General features: G+C 35.7%; 1 protein-coding gene across 3 annotated transcripts in view; it reads right to left on the bottom strand.

Annotated features, from left to right (window-relative positions):
* ANKFN1 (ankyrin repeat and fibronectin type III domain containing 1) overlaps window positions 1-22916 on the bottom strand; it is a 503865-nt gene extending 480949 nt beyond the window's left edge. Inside the window, exon 1 of one of the 3 annotated variants that reach the window (XM_074223663.1) lies at window positions 22842-22916. In XM_074223663.1, coding sequence (XP_074079764.1) covers window positions 22842-22844 — 3 coding nt within the window. In that variant the 5' untranslated portion in view covers window positions 22845-22916. The remainder of the gene's footprint in view (window positions 1-22841) is intronic. The other 2 variants (XM_074223664.1, XM_074223666.1) reach the window with 2 other exon arrangements.
* Window positions 22917-25170: the final 2254 nt, after the last annotated feature.

A 25170-nucleotide genomic window follows, 5' to 3' on the forward strand; every position in this document is an offset into this window, starting at 1 on the left:
AACTCAAAACCACAGTGTTGAGAAGACAAATACAATATACATTTAAAATAATATAAACTTTGTGCTCTTATTTATTTTTAAATCACCCTATATGTGACAATTAAAAAAACTATAGGTAAGGTTATTTTTCAGAAAATTATTTTTTATTTTAGTAAATAAATAATAACAATAATACTGCCTCCCCCAGCTAAAAAATTTCCTTCACAGTTTAAAGTATAATTTACTTCATTATTACATAATGGTGTTCTAAGAGTTCTTGAGGGATATCCAGGTTGAATGTATAGTCTATATCCAACCCTATAGACTAAATTCTATGGGTCAGTGATCTATCATACTGATGTAAGAATTCCAGCTAATGGTGGTAGTATTCATTAGGTTAATCATTACTTTTGAAAATAAGAGATTAAAAAATGCTACATGCAGAATCAGAGGGTCTGGATTTGAATCTGACATTACCTTCTTGCTTGATCTTTGGGCAAATCACCTTTCCTCTGGGGCTCAATTTCTCATTTATGAAATGAGGTCATTGGTCTTGACTGTCACTCAGATCCCTTTCAATCCTAACTATATGGTATTTTGAGCTTTCATTTTAAGTATTCTAATGAATAAATCACAATGATTTCTATGATTCTGACACATTTTTTATGGATAGGGAAGAAGTTGATGTTTTTCCAAGGCACTAGAGGAAAGGGAAGGGAATAACCATTTATTTATATGATGCCCTACCCTGTATCAGACATTGTGTTAAAATGTGTTTTCTTTGCAAATCTTATCTCATTTGATCTTCATAACAACCCTGTGAAGTAGGTATTATAATTATTCTCTTCATTTTATAGTTGAGGAAACTGATGCAAACACAGGTTAAGTGATTTGCCCATATTCAAACAGAAAGTATTTGAGCCTGAATTTTAATTCAAGTCTTCCTGAGTCTAAGCCCAACACCCCATCTACTGTTTGACCAGTTGCCTCACTAGATTCTGGGACATCTTGATTGCAGCTGACCAAAAAGTTATCTCCATCTCTCCTTCTCTTCAACAAGAATGAAAGTCCACATGTTCATGTCATTGTAGGAAATGACTTGAAACTGATTTTATAAATATGACTTACTTGCTACATGAATCAGTAATAATGACTTATAATTTACAGTCTCCCCTTGTCCAAAATACATTAATTTCATATATGTATATATATATGTATATATATATATATATATATATATATATATAATTCTCTCCCTCTCATCTCACATTTAAATTTTTATACAAATCTGCAAATAATATCAAGTAAAAATAATGATGCAGCATCCTCCTTAATTTCATTACAATTCTTATTGGAAAGGGTACAGAATTTGATGCCAGAGAATCTGAATTCCAATCCAAAAAACTTAATGGTAAACAATATGACAAGCCTCTTCAATGAGGAGAGACCCTCTCTTCCTGAAAGTTCTAGTTTTCCATATACTGCTTCACAATGATATACAAATAAGAATTATTCTTACAATAAAAAGAACATCCATAAAGATGCATTCCTCTGACATCCAAAGAGAAACTTCCAGCCTTTCCAACTAAGGATAATAGAAATTTGGGACTGGAAAGTTCCTTAGACATATCTAGACCAGGGTTGGGGAACCTTCAGCTCCATGAGTCATATCAGTCTGGCTCTAGCACAAGCAACCACAGGCAGGACTCAAAGTTCAAAAACTCTAGTAGCTTTTTAGGGGTGAATTAAATGTTTGACCAAATATACCATGAATGATGTTATAAATATCCACATGGCCCTTGGCAGAAAAAACATTCCCCACTCTTGATATGGGTTAATCACCCTCATTTCACAAATGAGGAACCAGAAAAGAGAAATCTGCTCCTATTTGTGTTGGCATGTATGCTTCCATTACTGTTGTTATCAATGTTGATAAGAAAAAGGATGATGATAATGATGATGCTAAGAACAGCAACTGACATTTATAAAGCACTTTAGGATTTGCAAAGTACTTTACAAATATAATTTCATCTGGTCCTCACAACAACCTTAGAAGATAGGTATTCATAATCCCCCCCTTTTACAAATGAGAAAAGTGAAGTACACAGAGGCTTTACATGATTTTCCCAGGTTAACAGAGCATGGAAGTATCTGAAACTAGTTTGGAACTCAGGCTTTTCTGATTTCCAGTTCAATGCTCTATTCATCGCATCACCCTTTGTATACTTCATTGACGGTTTAATTAGTTGCTATGACCTCTGTCTTTAACTCTTGTCAATAATATTGATACTTACATTTCAATAATATTGAAATAAATGCTAGTTACTTCAATAATTAGCATTTATTTCTCATTTTAAGGTATGCAGAATACTTTATATATAATTGGAATCTCACAACAACCCAAGGAGGTAGGTGCAATTTTTTCCCCCAGATATTTTTACAGATGTGTACACTGAAGCAAACAGAAGTTTAATAACTTACCCAGGTCAGATAGCTAGTAAATCTTAGGCAGGATTCAAACTCAAATTTTTCCAACTCCAAGTTCAGTACTCTTTTCACTGTACAACTTAGCTGACTTAGGAATAGTAATCATTATATCCAAATAAGCTTTTCTCGATTTAACAAGAGAGCATAGTGCAATAGGCTGTTATTGTTCAGTTGTGTACAAATCTTTATGACCCCAGGAACCATACTGTTCATGGATTTTCCTAGCAAAGTACTTGGCAGAATTTGAATTTAGATCTGCCTGACTCCGAATTCAGTATTCTATTCACTGTCACTTAGTCTAGTAGATACAAGCCTGTTTGTAGTCAGATGACATGGGTTCAATTATATTACTTCTACTTCTGTGAATAAGTCATGTAAGGTTTCTCAGTCTCAGTTTCCTTCATCTACAGGATGAGGGGGTTGTCCTAAATGAACTAAAAGCACCTTTCCAACTCCATGTCTATGATCTAATGGTTTTCATGGACACATGAAGTTTATATGGAAAGTCAGAAACAAGCATTTATTATCTACTATAGGCCAGGCATTATGCCAAGAAATATTTACAAATATTATTTTATTTGATACTACAACTCTAAGATACAGATGCTATTTTATCCTCTTTTTTCCAGATATAAAAAACTGAGGGAAAGAGATTAAATGACTTTCTTAGGAGTATATAGTTAACAATTATCTATGACTGGATTTGAATTTAGATCTTTTCTGACTTCAGGTCCATTTTTCTACCTGCTGAATCACCAAGTAGCCATTAGTTTCTCAAAGCCTTTTCACTTTGGTAAGGATATACTGTTAAGAGATATCATTATGGATGTGTACTTAGAGAGGTGGTCTTGCAGTCAGGGAGACTAGATTGAGACACTCACTCTGTGATCTTCAGTAAATCATTTTATGTCTTGGTACTCAGAGACAACTTAGAAACCAGAAGTGGGGCAGCTAAATGATGCAGTGGATAGAGCACTAGCCTTGGAAGTGAGAGTTTGAATCTAGTCTTTGACAATTACCAGCTGTATAAACTTGGTCAAGTTACTTAACCCTGATTGCCATGCATCCAGGGTCATCTTCAGTTGTCTTGATTCATATCTGGCTACTAGACCCAGATGAGAAAGTGAGGCTGGTGACTTAGCACAGGATCCACCTCACTCAACTACAGTTTATGTGCTTATCATGGCATCACTTCCCTGGTGTTATGGACTTCTTCCAAAATGAAGGATAGGGGGTAGCTAGGTGGTGCAGTGGATAGAGCACCAGCTTTGGAGTCAGGAGGACCTGAGTTCAAATCTAGCTTCAGAAATTAATAATTGAATAGCTGTGTGACCTTGGGCAAGTCACTTAACCTCATTGCCTTAAATAAATAAAATTAAAACTCATACTAAAAAAACTCACACTGAAAATGAAGGACAAACATTAGAAATCAGAAGTGCAGACCAGTTGTAGATCTGTCACTAGTGGAGGGAGTATCCATACTAGGAGGTCCCTATGACAAAGTCTGCATCCTCATGAAGGACCTGTAAGATTCTGTGCTTCAATGAGAATCACTTAACTTCTTTCAGTCTCAGTGTCCTCATGTGTAATAAAAATAGATAATAATAATAGCACCTACCTCACAGGGTTTTGTGAGGATTAAATGACATAACCTATGGAAAGAATTCTACAAATTTTATAATGCTGTTTAAAAGCTAGCCACTGGCACAACCCTTAAGTATCCAGAGGGAACTCTACACAGTAAAGAAGCAAAAGGCTAAAATTTAAATAGAAGACAGTCCCATTGTAGTTTAGATTTCAGTATCTATTCCCTACCTCCAACTATCAAATAATAAAAATTTCAGACATTTTACCAAACTGAAACCAAGGGAGAGTATATGTTACAGCTTCTTACCACAACAAAAACAAACCAAAAAAGTTTTCTTGTCTGAAGCAACATTTAGTTTAGTTAACAGAAGGTCCATCTCTTTTAAAAGACCCTAAGTAATGTGAAGGGCAGCAGGATGGTGCAGTGGACAGGGTGCTGGTCAGGAAGACTTTCTGAACTTAAATTTGGCCTCAAATACTTACTAGTTGAGTTACCTTGAACAAGTCACTTAACCCTATTTGCCTCGGTTTCAACAGCTATAATAAAATGAGACAAAGAAGGAAATTGCAAACTACTCCAGTATCTTTGCCAAGAAAATTCTAAGTGAGATCATGAAGAACTGGGCATAACTGAAAAATGACTGAATGAGAACACATCTAATATTTTCTATCATATCTCTCTAGGACAAAGTTTCTCCCCCTTTTTTGCATGTATTATGGATCCCTCTAGTAGACTGGGGAACTTCTGGACCCCTTATCAGAAAAAAAAGAAATTATAATTAAAAGAAAGGATAAATTTCAGTGAGAGGTTAGTGAAAATAAAGATGTAACTTTTTTCCATCCAAATTCATGAACCTTCTGAAGTCTATCTATAAACTCATTGGGAGTCCATGGACCCTAGCTTAAGGACCTTTGCTTTAGAGTTATATAGTATTAAAAAAAGAATTATATAGGATATACTCTTCATTCAAATCAAGGATTTGTATGCAATGGTGCCTCTCTTTGAATGATGTTGCTCACATTATCCCTTGTCTTAAACCAATGGGCACAGAGATCTCTGATAACAGACTTATTTCCCTAGAAAACAGTGGCATTAAGCATTTTCATGGGTTACCATCCCCCTCCTCCATTCTGGTGGTATCATCAGCTCATCCCTTCTCTCATCCCTCTCAATTAACTGTAACTGGAAACTTTAATTCCTTTGTTCTTTACTTCAGTACTTTAGGAATCCTTAGGTATGTGATCTACTAGTGGAACTTTTGACCCCTGTATACTTTAATAATGAATTGTTATGAATAACAATGTGGATGATTTAAATCATCACCTTCTGGTCAGCCTTAGGGAGATAAATTGTAAAGACTTTAGCATCTTTCTCAGACTCATTGACAATAGTCATATAATCATTTGCTAGACTCAAACTTGGCATCTTTCCTCCTGGTTAGTAGCCTTCAGTTTGTAACTCATTGACAAAAACCTGTAAGAGCACAGATTCACCTCCACCTCCATGGTATAGTGGGGTAGAGTATGGACTCAGAATCTGGAACAACCTGGGTTTGAATCTTGCCCCTAACACTTCCTAGTTATATACTCATTGTCAAGTCACTTCATCTCTATGAGGTTAGTTTCCTCAACTTAGTATATAGCTCAATAAATGCTTGTTGAATGACCCATAAAATAGGGTTAACAATACCTGTCATCATAGAGTTATAAAGTTCAAACAAGAAAATATATGGGAAATGCTTGGCAAACTTTAAGAAACTGTATCATTCATTTAGTTTGGACTCTTGGTGAACCCATTTGGGATTTTCTTGGCAAAGATACAAAAGTTATTTGTCATTTCCTTTTCTGGTTCATTTTACAGATGAGGAAACTGAGGCAAACAGGATTAAGAGAGTTATCCATGGTCACATGACTAACAAGAATCTGAGGCTAGATTTGAACTCAGGAAAAGAAGTCTCCTTGATTCCAGGCCTAATCCTCTGTGAACTATGGCATCAGCTGTCAGTAAAGTATGTCAAAATTAGTAGGAGATATTAGATCCAAGCTGATTGTGTTTGTCCACAAAAGCTATAAATTATCCACCTACCATATTTCCCCGTGTATAAGAAGCACCTTTTTTTCAAAAAATTTGAGGTCTAAAAACTGGGAGCATCTTATACAGTGGTTGTAGATTTTTTACTTGCATTTCCTGCTTTTTCATGCTTGTTTGTCTTTCTGCTCTTTGTTTTGCATTTGTTACTGATATATTAGGTTATATTATGCAACCTTCTGCTCAGAAATGGGTCCTAAAAGATTCTTGTACAGTGCTGAATTCAAGTTCAAAGTGATCCAGTTTGCAAAAGTGAATGGAAATCATGCTGCTGAACATCAGTATGGTTCTCCTCCAACTGAGAAAACAATCCAAGACTGACTATGGGAAGAAGAAACCCTACTGAAAACACCAAGGCAGAAGAAGGCCATGAGAGGCAAGTCAACCAATTGGCCTGAGTTAGAAAGGGAATTGAAAAGATGGATTGAAAGCAAAGGGCCATTGGAATTTCTGTGTCCACAAAGATGGTTCAGCAGAAGGCCAGAAGAATTGTTGATGAAAAGAAGTGACCTGATTTCAAAGGAGGACACAATTGTTGCTTCAGATTCATGAAATGGAATGAACTAAGCATGCATCCACGCACCAGACTTGCCTAGGGAGTGCCTGTGGTCAACCACAGACCAGAGCAGAGTCAGGAGAGCAGTCAGAAGCTCTTCTAAGACAGTGATTCATCATGAAACATAGATAATGGATTGGAGTTTTGACAGTGATGAGGAGTTGTATGAATTTTATGATTAATAAAACTTGAGTTTAATAACTTCATATAATACATTTTTTTCAAATTTTGGATCCCAAACTTAAGGTGCATCTTATATTTGGGGAAATATTGCAAATCATTTGGAATTGTTGATTAATTTGTCAATACCATTTTGGTCAATGTTAGATACTCTATGTCATTTAATGTTTTTTATCATATGATTGTAATCTATCTTTCCATTTTGTTACATATATTTCCCTTAATAAATTTTAGGCCAGCTTAGTATTCTTCACACAAGAAGCTCTATCTCCCATCTCTGTGCCTTTGAAGAGTCTGTTCTTCACTGCTAGAATGTTCTTCTCCTCCTTGCCTTTGTCTTTTAGGATACCTAGTTTAGGCAGTCAGGTTGCACAGTGGATAGAGCACCAATCTGAATAAGTAAGAATCATCTTCATGAGTTCAAATCTGGCCTCAGACACCTACTAGTTGTGTGACCCTGAACTAGTCGCCTAACACTGTTTGTCTTGGTTTCCCCATCTCTAAAATGATTGGAGAAAGAAATGGAAAACCACTCCAGATTCTTTGCCAAGAGGGTTTACCTCAAGTGAGTTCACAAAGGGTCAGCGTAATTCAAAACTACTTCCTGTATTTATCCTTTCCTGACCCTCATAGACATACTCTTGGCTTGTCCCCACAAAGCCTGTTACTAGACTGTGAGCTTTTGGAGAGGATGGACTGTCTTTTGGTTTTCTTTGTATCCCCATTGTTTAGCATAGAGTCTGGGCTTAATAAATGTTAATTATTTGACTAACTCACTCTGTAATTGGTTTAATATATACTTACATGTATACCTGTTTTCTCCCCAATAGAATGTATGTTCATTGGAGGCAGGAATTGTTTCCTTTTCCTAGTATTTGTAGTGCCTAGAACTTAATATAGATAATCAATAAATGCTTATTAATTGATTAGTTATAACCTTCAAAGGATAGATAGGTGGTTCAGTGGATAGAGTGCCAAGCCTGGAATCAGGAAGACTCTTCTTCCTAAATTCAAATCCAGCCTCAGATAATTTCTATCTGTGTGACCCTGGGAAAGTTCCTTAAACCTTTTTGCCTCAGTTTCCTCATCTGTAAAAATGAATTGGCTAAGGAAATGGCAACCCATTCCAGTATCTCTGCCAAGAAAACCCCAAATGGGTCACAAAGAGTGAGACATAAGAATCAGATATAAAAAGTGAGACATAAAGCCCAATAAAACAAAGGAGATAGCATTTTACTGGAGGAAAATATGTGTATAGATAAGACATATGTAATATATATCTATATAAATATGCATATATTTATTCAACAAATACAAAGCAAACTGGAGAAGAGGACATTAGCACCTGGAGGAAATAAGGTAAGCCCCATAGAAGTTAAGTTGAGTCACAAAAGAAGCTAGGGATTCTAAAAGGCAAAAAATGGGTAGAAGGGAAAAATTTTGTAAACAGGGAAAAGGAATCCGAGTAGAAATAAGGCTTGAAGTGTTCCCTCCTTCCCTAAGTCCCTTTCTCCTCCCTTGCAAGAAGGTTCCTCTGAATTTACACAATGGTCTTCTAGGGACCAGTCTAAATTTGTCCATCCATGCCTTCTGGGTCCCTACACATGAGTGGATTTAAAGTGTGTAAGAAAAGGCATGTATTGAGTGCCTACTTGGAATATTTCTATCTAGTTTCTTGCCATTTTAAACAACTTGTCCCACTTAGTTTCTGACTCCACCCCACCCCCAATATATTCTATCTGATGAAATGAACCATAGCTTTAGGCTAATGTGCTCATAACTGGATGATTGGCTCATAGACACTGAAAATGAAATAGTTAACTCCAGAAATGGATTTCTTGGAAAGTCGTTTTTTTCCAACTCCATCAGTGCCATGGCAGAGAGGGTCTTTATTCTCACCAAAGAGAGACCTTTATCCATTTGCAAGGCAGACAATATTCAAGTTGGATTCTGCACTGTACTGTCATTCTTCACCACGATGTTATTTATAGGGTTTTGGAGAGAGTGTAAGAGTGCCCCCTTTTGGCCCTTTCCAGTGTCACATACCAACCAAGAATTAGGTGTAAAGCTTTTTTTTCCTTAATCCCTATTCAAGATGTGCATCTCATTTAGGGTTATTTGTGTCTCATGCTGTTGTGTTCCCCTGTCCGTCTGTATGTGGCTTTTACATTCCTTAATAAAGTAATAGACATGAAGGAATTCCATAGCCTATGCCAGCAACCACACAGAACACAGAGTCTAAAGTCAGTTAAAGGTAAACATATGGGGCCATCCAAGGAATGTAGCAATAAAAATTGGAACATATGACTTACTTTCCCCCACCCCACCAACCCTTTATTTTTGCCGGGATAATTGTATTGAAAAAAATCCATCACTTCCCAGACAGCAACCTGTAATCATGATCTCCCATAATTTGGCAGCGGGAAGTTGACCAGTCAAAAGAATCCTTCAAGAAAATGGTTAGCAATTTTTTTTTCTTTTGGTAAGTACTTCACTACGCAAAATCTTTAAAATCAGATCCAAAGACAATTATTTATTTTCCAGACTTAATTTAATAGCAAAAACACCCCTGGAGTACTGAATGTGGTATTTGACTTTTCCTTTGGTCATTCTCTGCATCAGTGGCACCACTCTACTTAAGAATGTGAGTCTGTAAAACACACACACACACACATTTACACACACAAATACACACAAACAAGGGCATCTCAGCCCAAGAGAGGTGTTTAGGGGCACTGGCTAGAAGCCTTATTCCCAGTGTAAGAGGATATCTTGCCAGAGATAGCATAATAAATAATATTTTTTGATGTGAGTTTTCTAGCCTGTTTTTCTCTCTTGGCTTATGATCCCAGACCATGGCCTTGTTGGTAGGAGAAAATGTGGGACTTGGTGAGTACTACCAATAGACAGAGTTCCTTCTTTACCCCCAAGTGAAGACAACTCATTTTCTCAAATTTAAAAACTCTGGGAATAACTTACTCCCTTTTTTTTTTACAAACATTAGAAGAACTTTATTTTTATGCATGTGTGTGTATGTGTGTGTATGTGTGTGTGTGTGTGTGTGTATATATATATATATATATATATACATATATATGTATTCTGTGTGTTAGGTGTATGTTTATCAAGAGGCATAATAGAACAAATTAGAGAAAGAACTGGTCTTGAACTCAAGAAGACCTGGGAAGCCATGTTGTATAGTAGAAAGAGAACAGAATCTAAAATCTGAGAGTCTAGATTCAAATGCTGCCTTTGAGGATGGTAACTGTGGAATAATCTTGGACAAGTCAATTAGCATCCCTGGGTCCCAGTTTCTCCATCTATAAAATGAATATATTAAAGCACATGACCTCTGAGATCCCTTCTGGTTCTGAATGGATGGCCCTATGGGCTTAAGTCCTGCTGCTGGCTTGTACATTCTTGTTGTGTGACCCTGACCAAGTCATTTAAATTCCTAGGCCTCTAGGCAGCTCTATAAGACTATAAGTTGCAGAGAAGGTACTGATCTTAATGACAGAGGGAGTTTCCTTACCTGCGAAATCACAAATCTATCTAGTTACTATTTTCTCTTTTATTTTTTCCTTAATTCTCCCTCCTCTTCCCTTTTCTCCTTCTCTTCTTCCTCCTCTTCTTTTTCCTGCTCCCACTTCTCCTTCTTCCTCTTATTTTTCTTCTTCCTCTCTGTTTTCCTCTCTTTTTGTCTGTCTCTTACTCTTCTCACTGTCTCACTGTCTCTCCATCTCTCTCTCTCTCTCTCTCTCTCTCTCTCTCTCTCTCTCTCTCATCCACTTATATTCAACAAATTCTTGGTTTTGCTTTACCACACACCTGTAATCCAAATCTGTCTCTAGACTAAGATTCCAAGCTATAAGAAAACCTACAGAGTTTGGGACTCACCAAGTCAAAACAAACAATTCCCAAGAATCCTGATTCACCATAATCCATCAGCTATGTTGAAGGACCAAATAGTCCTTTAGTCCTTTAATAAAAAGTTTCCGACCTCATGTGCCCTATCATCTCTCAAATAAGTTGTTTGAAAACTCACTTTATCCAGCCTAGATGTACCAGATCTAAAAGTATATTGGAAATATTATAATGTATAATGGCAATCATTAAAATTATTTGGTGCTGGCTAAGAAATAGAATGGTGGATCAGAGGAATAAATTAGGTACAAGAGAAACAGTTGTTAATGACTCTAGTAATCTACTTAATCTACTTCTGCTTATAAACCAAGAGACTCTAACTTCTGGGACAAGAACTCATTTTTTTTTACCAAAACTGCTAAGAAAAGTGGAAGATATAGTATAGACCAACATCTCATCCCCTATATCAAGATAAGGTAAGAAATGGGTACATGAATTAGACATAAAAGGTGAGACCAAAATCAATTAATAGAATAAGTAATAGTTTTTCTGTCAAATCTGTGGCAAGGAGAAGAATTTATGACTAAGCAAGAGACAGAGATCATTATGAAATGCAAAATGCATAATTTCAATTATATTAAATCAAAGAGATTTTGCACAAACAAAACCAATGCATCCAAAATTAGAAGGAATGCAGAAAACTGGGAAACCATTTTTACAATCAATGTTTCTGATAAATTCTGATAAAATTCTCATTTCTAAAATATATAAAGAGTACTGAATAAAAAAGAATACAATCATTCAATTTTAAAAGACTTGCAATGGAAAATATCATTCATATCTAGAGTGAGAACTCTGGCATTTAAAACAGACCAAAGCTTATCATCTTCAATTGTTAAAAATTGTCTTACATATTATATCATTTCCCCCATCTATTTGTATTTTATTCTTCTTCAAAACATGATTAATATATCCCTATGTTTAACTTAATTACGCATATAAATCCTATATCAGATTGCTGTCAAGGGGAGGAGGGAGGGAAGGGAGGAAGGGAGAAAAATGTAAAACTTAAAATCTTGCAAAAAAATGATTAGTAAAAATTACTGTTAAATGTTGGAAAAACAAATAAAAATATTTTTAAAAAGAATACAAGTCATTTTCCAATTGATAAATGGCCAAAGGATATGAACAGGCAGTTTTCAGATGAAGAAATTAAAGCTATCTATAGTCATGTAAAAAAATTCTCTAAAATTTAGAATCTAAATCATTGATTAAAGGAATGCAAATTAAAACAACTCTGAGGTACCACCTCATACCTATCAGGTTGGCTAATATGAAAAAAAAAGGAAAATGAAAATCATTGTAGGGGAAAACTGGGACACTAATTCACTGTTGATGAAATTGTGAACCAATCTGACCATTCTGGGGAACAATTTGGAACTATGCTTAAAGGGCAATAAAATTGTGCATACCCTTTGATCCAGCAATACCACTACTAGGTCTGTATTCCAGAGAACATTAGAAAGGGAAAGGTAACCACATGGACAAAAATATTCATAGCAGCTCTCTCTGCAATGGCAAAGAATTGGAAACTAAGGACAGGCCCATCAGTTGGGGAATGAATGAACAAGTTGTGGTGGTATATGAATGTGATAAATACTATTGATATGTAAGAAATCAAAAGTAGGCAGATTTCAGAAAAAGCTGGTAAAACTTATATGAACTGATTCTGAGTAAAATGAGCAGAACTGGGAGAACACTTTGCACCTTAACAGGAATGTTGTATGATGATCGACTATGACAGACTTAGTTTTTCTCAGCAATACAGGGATCAAAGACAATTCTAAAAGACTTGTGATGGAAAATGTTGCTCACACAGAGAGAAAGAACTATGGAATTTTAATGAAGACCAAATCATACTATTTTTACTTTTGAAATGTGTTTTATGTTTTATTTTCTTATATTTTTTCTTTTGTTCTGATTCTTCTTTCACAACATGACTATCATTGAAAACATTTTAAATGACTGTACATGTATAACCAATATTCAATTGTTCATTGTCTTAAGGAAGAGAAAGGGAGGGAGAAATATGTGAAACTCAAAATCTTATAAAATGAATGTTGAGGGGCAGCTAAGTGGCGTAGTGGATAAAGCACCAGCCCTGGAGTCAGGAGTACCTGGGTTCAAATCTGGTCTCACACTTAATAATTCCCTAGCTGTATGGCCTTGGGCAAGCCACTTAACCCCATTTGCCTTGCAAAAGCCTAAAAAAAAATTAAGAATGTGGAAAACTATGTTTCATGTATTTGGAAAAAATAAAATTAAAAAAAAAATGCACACCAAAAAACTCATCCAAGAATTGTCAACATCCTTGACAGTCACAAGTAATGGTTGAAAGGAATTCTGGGAGCATTCATAGTCAAGAATAAAAGCCCTGGATGCCCCTTTCCCTTTCTGTCTCTCAACTCACAACTTAAAACAATTCAATCTGATAGAATCCAAGATTAGTGTTTAAAAGACCTAAATCAGAAGTAATTGAGAGATTGTTATTTAAAGTTCTCCTAGTCCCAGTTTGTTTTATATAAAAGAAATACAGGCAACACAGAATGATTATCCAATGGATATTTTAACCAAACCAGTTGCTTTTCATCTTTCTTTCTAGTAACCGCAAATGTTTATTAGAATATCTTTTAGAATTTGAGCAGTTAGTATTGCCCTAAACTTAAGAAGAAGCAAAATTCAATTGTTTTAGGTGAAATCTTTTCTAGAAACAAGGAAACTTACTACTTAGTGATTTCCAGACTAAGTAGGAAACCCTTTTCCCTTTCTTTTTTCTGATGTCAAGCAGTTTATCAAACCTCCCTCCTCCCTGCCTCATGAAAGTATTTGATCTATTATTATCTATTGATTGAGAAAATAGATAATATAAGGACAATATAATAAGAGTTTTATAGGTTCTGGGAATAATTAATTGACCTTTCTTGTCCTTACACATAATATTGCAACTTCCATCCCTTTGCTTTTGTGAAAGCTCTCTCCTATTCCTGGAAAGCATGCCCTCTTCATCTCCATATCTCAAGATTTCTAGTGTTCTACAAAACTCACTTTCTCTAGTCTTTCTTGTTTGCTGACACACCCAAATTAATTGCTAATTTCTCTCCAACAAAATAATCTTATATTTATCTTGTATTTATGCGTGTTTTCTCCCCCCAAAAGAATATAAATCCTCTGAGGGTGGGTTTTTTTATCCCCAGTGCCAAGCAGTATACATGGGGATTCATTGATTAGCTGCCCAAGAAGCATTAAATTACAACTCAGTAGATGAGATATCTATTAAGCCTTGAGATGTTTTTTTCTTTCTCTCTTGTCTCTGTCTCTGCAGCTCTCTCTCTCTCTCTCTCTCTCTCTCTCTCTCTCTCTCTCTCTCTCTCTCTCTTTATCTCTCTGTCTCTGTTTCCATCTCTCTCTCTCTCTCTCTCTCTCTTTCTCTCTTTCTTTGTTCCTCTGTTCACTGTCTTTGTCTCGATCTCTGTCCATCTGTCTCTTTCTGAATGGGAAATTCATTCTTTCTATAAATATTTATTGAGGAGTAGTTAATTGTATGGGTTTTATTGCTAACAAAAATCTAATTATCTGTGACAAAGCAAGAAGCAAGACAATCAATCCTTGCCTTCAAAGTGGGACAACTCTTTAGGTGGGGGAGATAAAACTTCCAAAGGAAGAATTTATGCTCCTCTTTTAAGTGACAGCATCAGTTATAACTACAACCTACAGTATGACAACTTGAATATTTGTACCAGGATTCTGAAGTTTAGAGGAATATATTTCTTTCCTAGAAACTGGTCCTTCCTTATGGACTGCCAGTTCTTCATGACTACCCCTCTATCAGTCTTGCCATATTCCCAGGTCAAGGTCACACTCCCTAAGCTCTCTCTTCTCCTGTACCCCTTTGTTGCTTCAATCTCTCCACCTTCAATAGCATCACAGTCATTGGGTGAGAAGTCAATGGACTATCTGTGGGAGAGTATCCTTCTCCTGCACTGAACATGAATGGTTTACATGAAAGTACTTAGATCCCCAGACCTCCCTGACTTTCAGAAGAGTACTTCCCTATTATGGATCCTCCCAGTTCTCTCCCAGTGAGCAGTAATCTTTTGGTTTTTCCCTATGGTTGTCTTCCTTCCCCATTATGCAAGTTTAAAGCATCAGATTCCCTAGTTATGGTTCTGTTTAGCGATTCCAGAGTAGAATGATATCCTCCCAAAGCCGTTACTTTAAGGAAAGATGTCTCTCATTTGGGAATGAATGTGTAAATATTGATATGTCTTTATCACAGATATCTTGTACCTTCCATGGAATTCCTCTATATCAATCTAGATTCTTCTGTTTTGAATTTTATTTGAAAAAATAAAATGTATTTACTGTGTAGGTATACTGAAAATACCACCCAAATAGTTTTCAATTAGAATTTTCATATTGGTTCACAAATAATCTCATTTGATTCTCATGACAGTCTCAAAAATAGATATTATTATTATCATAATCATCATCATCTTACAAATGAAGAAACTTAAGCAAACAGTGGCTAATGATTTGTCCAGAGTCACATGAGTAGTAAGTGTCTAAAACTGGATTTGAACTCATGTTTTTCTGACTCTAGGTACAGTACTTTATAATACCATACAGACTAGCTACCTCTGTGCTTATGGCTGAGATGTGTAGTTATACCATACAATTCCTAAATGCATCTAGAAGCTCACAAATAAGCAAATATACCTTCTGTATATATGAAAATCACACAAATCAATAAAGCTTTTTTCAAATGCTTATATATACTTTTGTAATAAATCAAATAGATTAATTTAAAAGCATTATAGAATCAAGAATATGTTTATCATATTTTTCTCAATGAATATTAAATTCAGTTATCTCATGGTATCTGCATATTTTTAAAAAAATTATTAATAACTTTCATTTTTACATTACCTACATCTCCTCCTACATCCCTCCTGCCTTGAACCCCTTCCCTCCCATAGAGCTATCCTTTACCTTTTTTATTCAAAAACATTTTTAAAAGAGGAAAAAAGTAAGAAACAAAAAAAGTCATCAACACTTTAAAATATTCTTTATATACAATATTCCATACCTATGAACCACCAACTCTGCAAAGGATCTAATGGAAATGTCATCATTTCTGCAGCACTTTAAAGGCTTGTAAAATAGTTTACTCTGATCAAACTAGTAAGGTAGATCATACAAATATCATTGTCCTCATTTTACAAAGTAGGGGATTGAGCCTTGGAAGGAAAGTTAAGTAACTTGTCTAGAGACTCACAGGTAGTTAAGTCTCAGGACCAGGATTCAAACTCAGTTTTCTCCTGACTCCATTTCCAGTTCACTACACATTATCTTTGAATTATAGAAGACTATTGTGTTCATCCTAGGTTATTGCATAGCAATTAACTGTCACAATGGATAAAGTACTGTACCTAGAGTCAGAAAGATGGAATTTCAAATCCAGTTTCAGTGATTTACTAGTTGTGTAGCCCTAGGCAAGTCACTTAACCTCCTACTTGTCATATTGTCCTCTTCTATTTATTATTAAATGAAATAATATTTCTAAAGTGTTTTATGAAACTTAAAGGAATATATTTGGCTTAGCAGATAGAGCATTGGAATCAGGAAAACTCATTTCATGAGTTCAAATTTGGTCCTAGATAATTACTAGCTCTGTGAGTCTAGGCAAGTCACATAACCTTGTTTGCCTCAGTTTCCTTATCTGTGAAAAAACTGAAGAAGGAAATGGCAAACTATTCTACTATCTTTGTCAAGAAAACCCCAAATGAGGTCATAGTCAGACACAACTAAACAACAATTACTGCTTTATCCAAGAGATCAAAGCTTAAAAACCTGATTCCCTCCTCCAAGAAAATAATGACATTTCTCTCAGATCCAGGGCACTATTTCAGGATTTGGGTGTTTCATTGAAAAACATCAGTTCTGTATTTGAGGCTATTGAGAATCACAATTCTGATGCCTCCCCTTTCCATATTAACTCCTCTCTCCCCATCAGATCAGAATTTGGCTTCTAGTTTTCAAGCTAAAATTTAGTAGTCAAACTAATGCTCTCTATGAATAGGACAAGGTCTGTGTCTTGGATGATTACCAGAGGTGCAAAAATCTCCAAGAATGTAGCACTGTCATAACCATACTTTGTCTCTATTATTGTTATTACTTCTTCACCAGTCATGACCCTGTATACTTAGCACCTGATGCTTTTCTTTTAATTTCAGCACTAGTATTAAGGGATGGGAGAGAGGAATATGCTTCTTTTGGTTCCAGTAAGTCTGTCACTAAATGCATAGCAATTCACCAGAATGCTTATCTTTAAGCTTTTAGGATCAGGGGCAGAATATTTTGAGTAGGACACTGAACAGAGAACCAAGAAACCTCAGTTTTAGTCTTACCTCTGCCTCAAATTTTCTACGTAATCTTGGGCAAATCATATTCTCTCTTTGGGTCTTACTTTACTCTTCTGTCAAATGAAGGGAACTCGTGTAAGATCCCTTTAAGTTCTGAAATTCTGTCATTCTATTTATCAACTAGTACAGAAAAGGCTAAATAAATTCCCAAGATGCTCTAAGAGCAAAATGTTTGGGACTCGGGCTTCTGCTGTTCCTCCCTGGAAATGTTCAAATAATTCAGGCCAAGCACCAGGAAAACTTGATCCTATTGGTGAGTTGCATATAGATCTTATTACATAGTTTTAGAGGTACAGTGGATAGAGCACTGGACTTGGAGTAGTACTAGTTGTGTGACCTGGGCAAGTCACTTAACCCTATTTGCCTCAGTTCCTCAATTGTAAAATGAACTGGAGAAGGAAATGAATGGCACACCACTACCAAGAAAACCCTAAATGGGGTCATACAGAGTTGGATGTGACTGAAGCAACTGAAAAACAAAAAATACTAAGAAGCTATTGAGAATCAGAAATGTGGATAACAATCCTTTCTTTACTTATCAGTCATCTGACCTTGATTAGGTCACTTAACTTCTTTGAGCCTTGGTTTCCTCATCTGTAAATAACATACTTATTGAACGACTGACTTTCTCACTGTACTATCATGAGAACCAAATGTAAGAATATATGTAAAAATATTTATGAGACAAAAACATTGTTAAAATATTGGTTATTTATTATTATATCTTCTAGTGCTAATATAGTTCCCTTTGATATGATGTTTTTAGAAAGAACGTCTTCTGTTTTCTAACATCTATCATAATTCTTTGTAGGAAAGTATATAAAAGGAAATGTTTTTGAAGAATGACGGCAATTTTAACTAGGCACTACAAATCTTTGTTCAATGTCTAAATCTCTTGGGCTATCAACACTTCTACACTGTGGCATAATAATATTAATAATAATAACACCATTCATAAATAACATTTTTAATTTTGCAAAGCACTTAAATATTATCTTGTTTGGATCCTCACAATAACCCTGGGAGAGAGGTGCTATTAGAAGCATCATTTTACAGATGCGGAAAGTGGGGCATATTGAGATTAAGTGACTTGCCAAGGGTCACAAAGCTAGTAAAATGCCTGAGTCTGGGTTTGAATTCTAGATTTTTCTGAAGCCAATTGAAGTGTTCTACTGTACCACCTAGTTTATCAGTATAAATTAAAGAATTAAACATTATTTCAATGGATCTGTGATGTCCCCAGTATTATCATTCCCTCTCCTGAAGTAGAGTTCAATGCATCCATACCTTTGAATGCTGGGTGACTCTTGGTCATGTCTTCCAGTAAACTCTCCAAAATAGATCCACCCAATATACTTTCTTGATATACTTTCTTGGATACCAAATGGAGCACACCGATGGTCCACTGGTTATCCTTTGCTCTCATTACACTACTATTTCACTTTCTGGTCATACCTCTCTGTCTTTGTCTCTTTCTATCTCTTCCTATTTCTCTATCTCTCTTCCTCTGTCTCTGTCTTTTCTCTCTAATGGTATCTTTTACATTTCTTCTATTCTGTAGTTCTTGGCTAGCATTGCTACAGCCTACTCATGTCAATCATGGTCCTCTCTATTGCCCCTTGGGTAACCTCCAACTGTAATTCTTCAGAGACTGTGGAATTCTATGACTCATAGTTACTTAGCATCAGCAAAGTTTCTATTTATCAGAGAGGTCTGGGATCATATCCAATGTTAGCACATCATAGCGAATGGCTAGGAAATTTCAATAACAGGTGAACCAGTTCATTTAGTAGTAGAAGCCTAAAGATTCATCTTGAGCAAAGGAATCAAGAAGATGGTTAGATGAAGAGATAGGGCCAAAGTAGAGGTCAAAGAACAGTTATACTTCATACTGTGTACTACATAATAGAAAGAGAGGTTAATATTTTCAACCACATCTTCAGTAAAAACAACACTAGCCTCAGTTAAGGAGGTCTTAACTTATCCCTTTAATTTTTCTTACTACTCAAATCTTCAAGATTGAGGATACTTACTGGAATATCAGAATCATGATATCATGAGCACGGTTAAGAATACTAAAAGAGGGGTGGCTAGGTGGCACAGTGGATAAATCACCAGCCCTGGAGTCAGGAGTACCTGGGTTCAAATCCGGTCTCAGACATTTAATAATTACCTAGCTGTGTGGCCTTGGGCAAGCCACTTAACCCCATTTGCCTTGCAAAAAATAAACTAAAATAAAAAGAACACTAAGATTCCTAGAATTGCTAAGATGGACCAGCCAACAAATAAAGGTTAAGACTGTAAGAATCTGAAGTATTTTCTTTTGCATTTACAGGTGCAGTAAATAGAGCAATAGAACTGTTTAAAAGATCTGAGTTCAAATTCAACCTCAGACATTTACTAGCTATGTGACCCTGGGCAAGTCAACCCTATTTGCTTTAATTTCCTCCTCTATGAATTGGAGAAGGAAATTGCAAACCACTCCAGAATCTCTGTCAATAAATCCCCAAATAGTTTACAAGGAGTCAGACACGACTGAAAACAAGTCAACAATAATAACAATGAATTTACAAATGTACCAACTTTTTATTTTTTATTTTTCTTCTATAAACCAAGGAACTAGATATTTTAGGTCATGTTTTCTTTTTAAATTTTTGCCTAATATCTAGAATCATATATCAAACCAATTTCTTGTAAACCAGACTGTCTGTCTGTCTGTCTGTCTGTCTATCTATCTATCTATCTATCATCTATCCATCTATCTGCTCTGTTAAGAAAATTAGAGAAAACTATTTGTAAATCGAGAGGGTCAGATTATGACCAGTAAGGTCCCTTTGATTATAAATTTATGATCTGAGAATTTGGATCATTTGTTGATGATTATGATGATGATGGTGTAGTGATAGTGGTGGTGGTGGTGGTGGCAGTGGATGTTGTAGTGATGATGATGATGATGATGATGATGATGATGATGATGATGATGACGATGACAATAAAAATGACCAGGGTTCAAATCCTAACCTTGACATTTCTAGTTCAAAATTAATGGTCCTGTAATTCTAGAGTGAGAATCAAAACTCAACCTCATTTCAATGAAACTGAACCATTCATTATTATCAGCTCTTGTTCTGTATTCTCCCAGCACTTTCTGTCTCTTGCTCCTTGCTCATTTCTCAGTCTCTCCATCTCCACCTCAGATTCTCTGTTTCTGTATCTCTGTGTCTCTTTCTCCTGTGTCCCTTCTCTCTTGCCTTTTTTTTAAAGTTTTTGCAAGGCAAATGGGGTTAAGTGGCTTGCCCAAGGCCACACAGCTAGGCCATTATTAAGTGTCTGAGACCAGATTTGAACTCAGGTACTCCTGACTCCAGGGCTGGTGCTCTATCCACTGTGCCACCTAGTCGCTCCCCCCCTTGCCTTCTTACATGAAGTTTTTCAGGATACAACCATTCTCATATCACCTAATGTCTTCCTTTCTCTCCCCCTTCCCTACCTATTCAGCGTACTTTTATCTCTTTTGTGTCTTTCTCTCACTCTACCCACTCACAGGAACAATTTCATTTGTGCCTATATCCTTATTGCTTAGCACATAGTTTATGTTTGATAATTTTTTATGCCCAAAGGACTATACAGCTGTGCATACACTTGGTCCAACAATACCATTACTAGGTCTGTATCCCAAAGAAAAGATAAAAAAGGAAAAGGACTCATGTACAAAAAATACTTTTAGCAATTCTTTTTGTAGTGGCAAAGAATTGGAAATTGAGGGGATGGCCATCAATTAGGGAATGGTTAAACAAGTTATGGTATTTGAATGTGATGGATATGTTCTATAAGAAATCATGAACAGGTGAGTTTCGAAAAACCTGGAAATACTTGCATGAACTGATGCTGAGTGAAGTGAGCAAAAACAGGAGAACATTATATATACATTAGCAGCAACACTGTGTGATGATCAATTATGATGGACTTAACTCTTTTTAACAGTCCAATGATCAAAGACAATTCTAAAAGACCTGTGATGGAAAATATTGACCACATTTACAGAAAGAATAATGGAGTCTGAAGGCAGATCAAAGTTTATTATGTTTACTTTTTTAAACTTGCTTTATGGTTTTTTCTCATGCCTTTTTTTCTTCTTGTTCTGATTTTTCTGTCACAACATGATTAATATAGAAATGTTTAATTTGAATATACATGTATAACCTATATCAGATTACTCACTATCATAGGGAGTCTGAAAGAAAAGGAAGGAGATAGAAAAATGTGGAACTTAAAATCTTACAGAAAATGAATGATGAAAACTATCTTCATATGTAATTGGAAAAAATTTTAAAAAATTTTAAAAGATAAAAAAATGCTTTTTGACTGATCATAACAATAGCCTCCTAGTTCAGTTCCTTGCCAGATAAATTTTAATCAATTAATTTTAGAACAGAAATGGACTTCAGAGGTTATCTTGCCTACCTATCTCATTTTAGAGAAAAGAAACTGAGAAGTCCAGAGAACCAAAGAGTAAGAGGCAGATCCCACTAGATTCTGAATCTCCTAGTGTTATCTTCTAAAATATAGTTTTTTCCCCCTCACTATATTTTTTTAGCTGCTCAGGTCTTTATCAAGGGAGTCAAGTTTTAACAAACAAACCTAGCTCATTTTATGTTCTTAGAATATGCTTACTAATTATTTGCCTTTTTTTTAATGTACCATATATTTCATTTAAGGAGACAGGGGAGTAGGAAGCAGGATAGCTAGGTAGTATAGTGAATAGAGAATTTAAGTCCAGAGTCAGGAAGATCTGAGTTCAGAGATAGTGTCAGGTCTGGAATAGGAAAGACTTGTTTTACTGGCTTTAAATCTTGCCTCAGATCCTTACATCTGTATTATCCTGAGCAAAACACTTAACCTTTTTTACCTCAAATTTCTTCATCTAAAAAATTAGCTAGAGAAGGAAATGGTAAATCATTTCTGTATCTTTGCCCAAAAAACTCCAAATGGGGTCACAAAGAATGAGACATAACTGAAAAAAGACTGGGGAAAAAGGTGGAGGTGGTGAGAGGAAAGGAAGGAGAGGATAAAGGAGATAAAGGAGGGGGAAAGGAAGGGAAGAGAAGGGGACAGAATAGAGGGGAGAGAGAGAGAAAAAAAAAGAGAAGAGGACAGTGCGAATGGTGGGGATACAAAAGGAGAAAGAGATAGAGAGTAATCAAGAAACAAACAGAAAAGAGGGGAGAGGTCTACCAGCATTTCTGGGCTGCGTTGTTTAGATTAATTAAAAACAAGTCTGTGATCAGCACAGATGGACAGCCAATCAATTCCATGTAAACTAGCTTCACTTCAACCAATAAGGCAATTACCAGTTATTGTCCTTCACCCCAACTCAGTCCATTTCCCACATTCATTAGAGACTCAAACCAATAGGGGAAAGTTCTGCTCTCATTCTTAAGTTAGTGCAAAGGGAGAAAATGGGCCTTGATCCAGTTTTCTAACTAATCCCAAAAGGCTGCAGAAATTAAAGGGCAAAGGATGGTGAAGGGAAGGGAGAAGGAGAAGGAGAAGGAAACTTCTTTAAGTCTTTAAACCACTTTAAATCACTCTTCCAGATGTAAAAAATCATACTTACCATTCACCACTGGTATTCTAAAGCTGGATGGACTCAGTCACCATTTTCTCCTGCAGCTGGAGCCCCAGGCAAATTTGCTTTGTTTGGAAACTCTTCACCATGGTTCCCAACCAGGAACAAAAATCTCCAGGCTCCCACTGCAAACAAAGGCCAGGAGTGCTAGGCCTAGCTAAGTCTCTGATATATATCACTGGCAGTGAATGGTCAGTTTTCCTATGGAAGGTGGTAAGCTGATTTTTTGAGGGGGAGGGGAGGGGAGGTATTGGGAAGAAGCCCTTTATTATCTGCAGAATTTTTACTGACTTGACTACATCAGCAGAACTGAATTCTAATTTTGTGACCATTGAGGAGTATAATGGAAATAGCAACAGAACGAATTTTGCCTGTATGACCTTGGATAAATAATTTACCTTTTTTGAGCATTTGACAAATGAATGAGTTGAATTAAAGGAGTTGAATTAAAGAATATTTAAGTTCCCTCACAGTTGTGACATTCTACAGATCTGGGCCTGGATTCCTTGTTTTTTCCATTCATTTTTTCAACAAATATTTATTATCTATTTAAGCATAGCACTCTTCCCCTTCAGAAGAAGAAGAGACAAAATGCACTCTCTCCTCTGTTGTTGCTCACTTGTGTCAAAGTCTAAATGACTCCAATTTGTGTTTTATTGGGAAAGATACTGGAGTGGTTTGACATTTTCTTCAAATAATTTTACAGATAAAGAAAAGATGAGTCAACCAGGGTTAAATGACTTGCCCAGGGTCACTGATTTCTATCCCCATCATACTCTAAATGACTCTTTACAAGACTATTGAAAATCTCTTTAAGAATAATAATAATTATTATTATCTTGATAAGCATTAGACCTGTGATTCCATTTGTATAGGGTGCTCTCAGATCTACTGATGCAGAAAGGAACTGTCTCTGCAATTTTCAGCCCTAGAGGATTCAGTAACTTGGTCTTTGATTCAAGTCTAGTTTTCTAACCCCTCTTCTTCACTGCCTTTCAATTGTTCATATCAGTTTGTGTGGAAGCATTTTGTTTTGATATAAACAGTACTTCCTAATAATTACCCAAAGGTCCTACAAAGCACATTCCTTGAAGAACAGTTTTTCACGGTTGTCATTTAAACTTGAATAGCAAATTATTAAAGTTCAAAGAATGGCTTAAAGAGTAATTCCTTCCCCTCTTCCCCTTCCCAACCTAGACTTTTACCCTTTAATTTCTGTAGCCTTCTGGGAATGATTGGAAAACCAGACTGGGGCCCATTTTCTCCCTTTGCACTAATCTAGAATGAGAACAGAACTCTATTCCACTGCCTTGCTTCGCCAATGAATATGTGGAATAGATGAGAGTTTGGGAATAGAATTGGACCAGTTTTGTTGCCTCTCAATATGGATTTGATTTATATTACAGTCATTGTGCACCTAATTATGTGGGTTCAGCTTTCTTCCCTCTATATCAGTTCAAACAAGTCTTTCCTTATTTGTTTGAATTCTTCCTATCCTTCATTCCTCTGTTGTTGTTCAGTTGTTTCAGTGACTGACTCTTTGTGACCCCACTGGGGTTTTCTTGGCAAAGATACTGGAGTGATTTGCCATTTCTTTCTCCAGATCATATTGCAAATGAGGAAACTGATGTAAAAAGAATTAAATGATTTGCCTAGGATCATACTAGTAAATGTTTGAGGTTAGATTTGAACTCAGATTTTCCTGATTCCAGGTCTGGTACACTATTCACTATGTAGACTAGTTGAACCCTTCTCATTTCTTACAATATAGTAATTTTACATTACTTTCATATAGCATAATTTGTTGCACCATTCCCTAGTCATTGGGACATATATTTTGTTTGCAGCTTTTTCTTATCAAAAATAATGATTCTGTGAATAGTTTTCTACATCTGAGTCTTTTCTTGTTAATATCTCCATTGAGTGTATATAGTCCCTGTAGTAGAATTTCTGGGTCATTGGTTATCAACAATTCGTTAACTCTTCTTTCATATGTACAAAATATTTTCCAGAGCTGTTGAACCAATTCACAAATCTACCAAGCAATGAGTTAGCTTTCCTGTCTTCCCATAACCCCTTCTAAAATGAATTTTCTTGTTTTTATTACATTGTTGGGTAATTTTGAGATTGTTTTTATTTCACATTTCTTTGACTATTAATGATTTTGAATATTTTAGGTAACTATTGTTTATGTATATTGTAGTTTGTAATCTTTCATCATTTGTCTACTGGAGAGTGATTCTTAAACTTATATAGTTAATCAATTCCCTATAAATTTTATGTTAGACTTTTATCAAAGATATTTAAAGCAAATATT

This window comes from Macrotis lagotis, chromosome 2 (genome assembly GCF_037893015.1).
Source record: "Macrotis lagotis isolate mMagLag1 chromosome 2, bilby.v1.9.chrom.fasta, whole genome shotgun sequence".
Classification (NCBI taxonomy): Eukaryota; Metazoa; Chordata; class Mammalia; order Peramelemorphia; family Peramelidae; genus Macrotis; species Macrotis lagotis.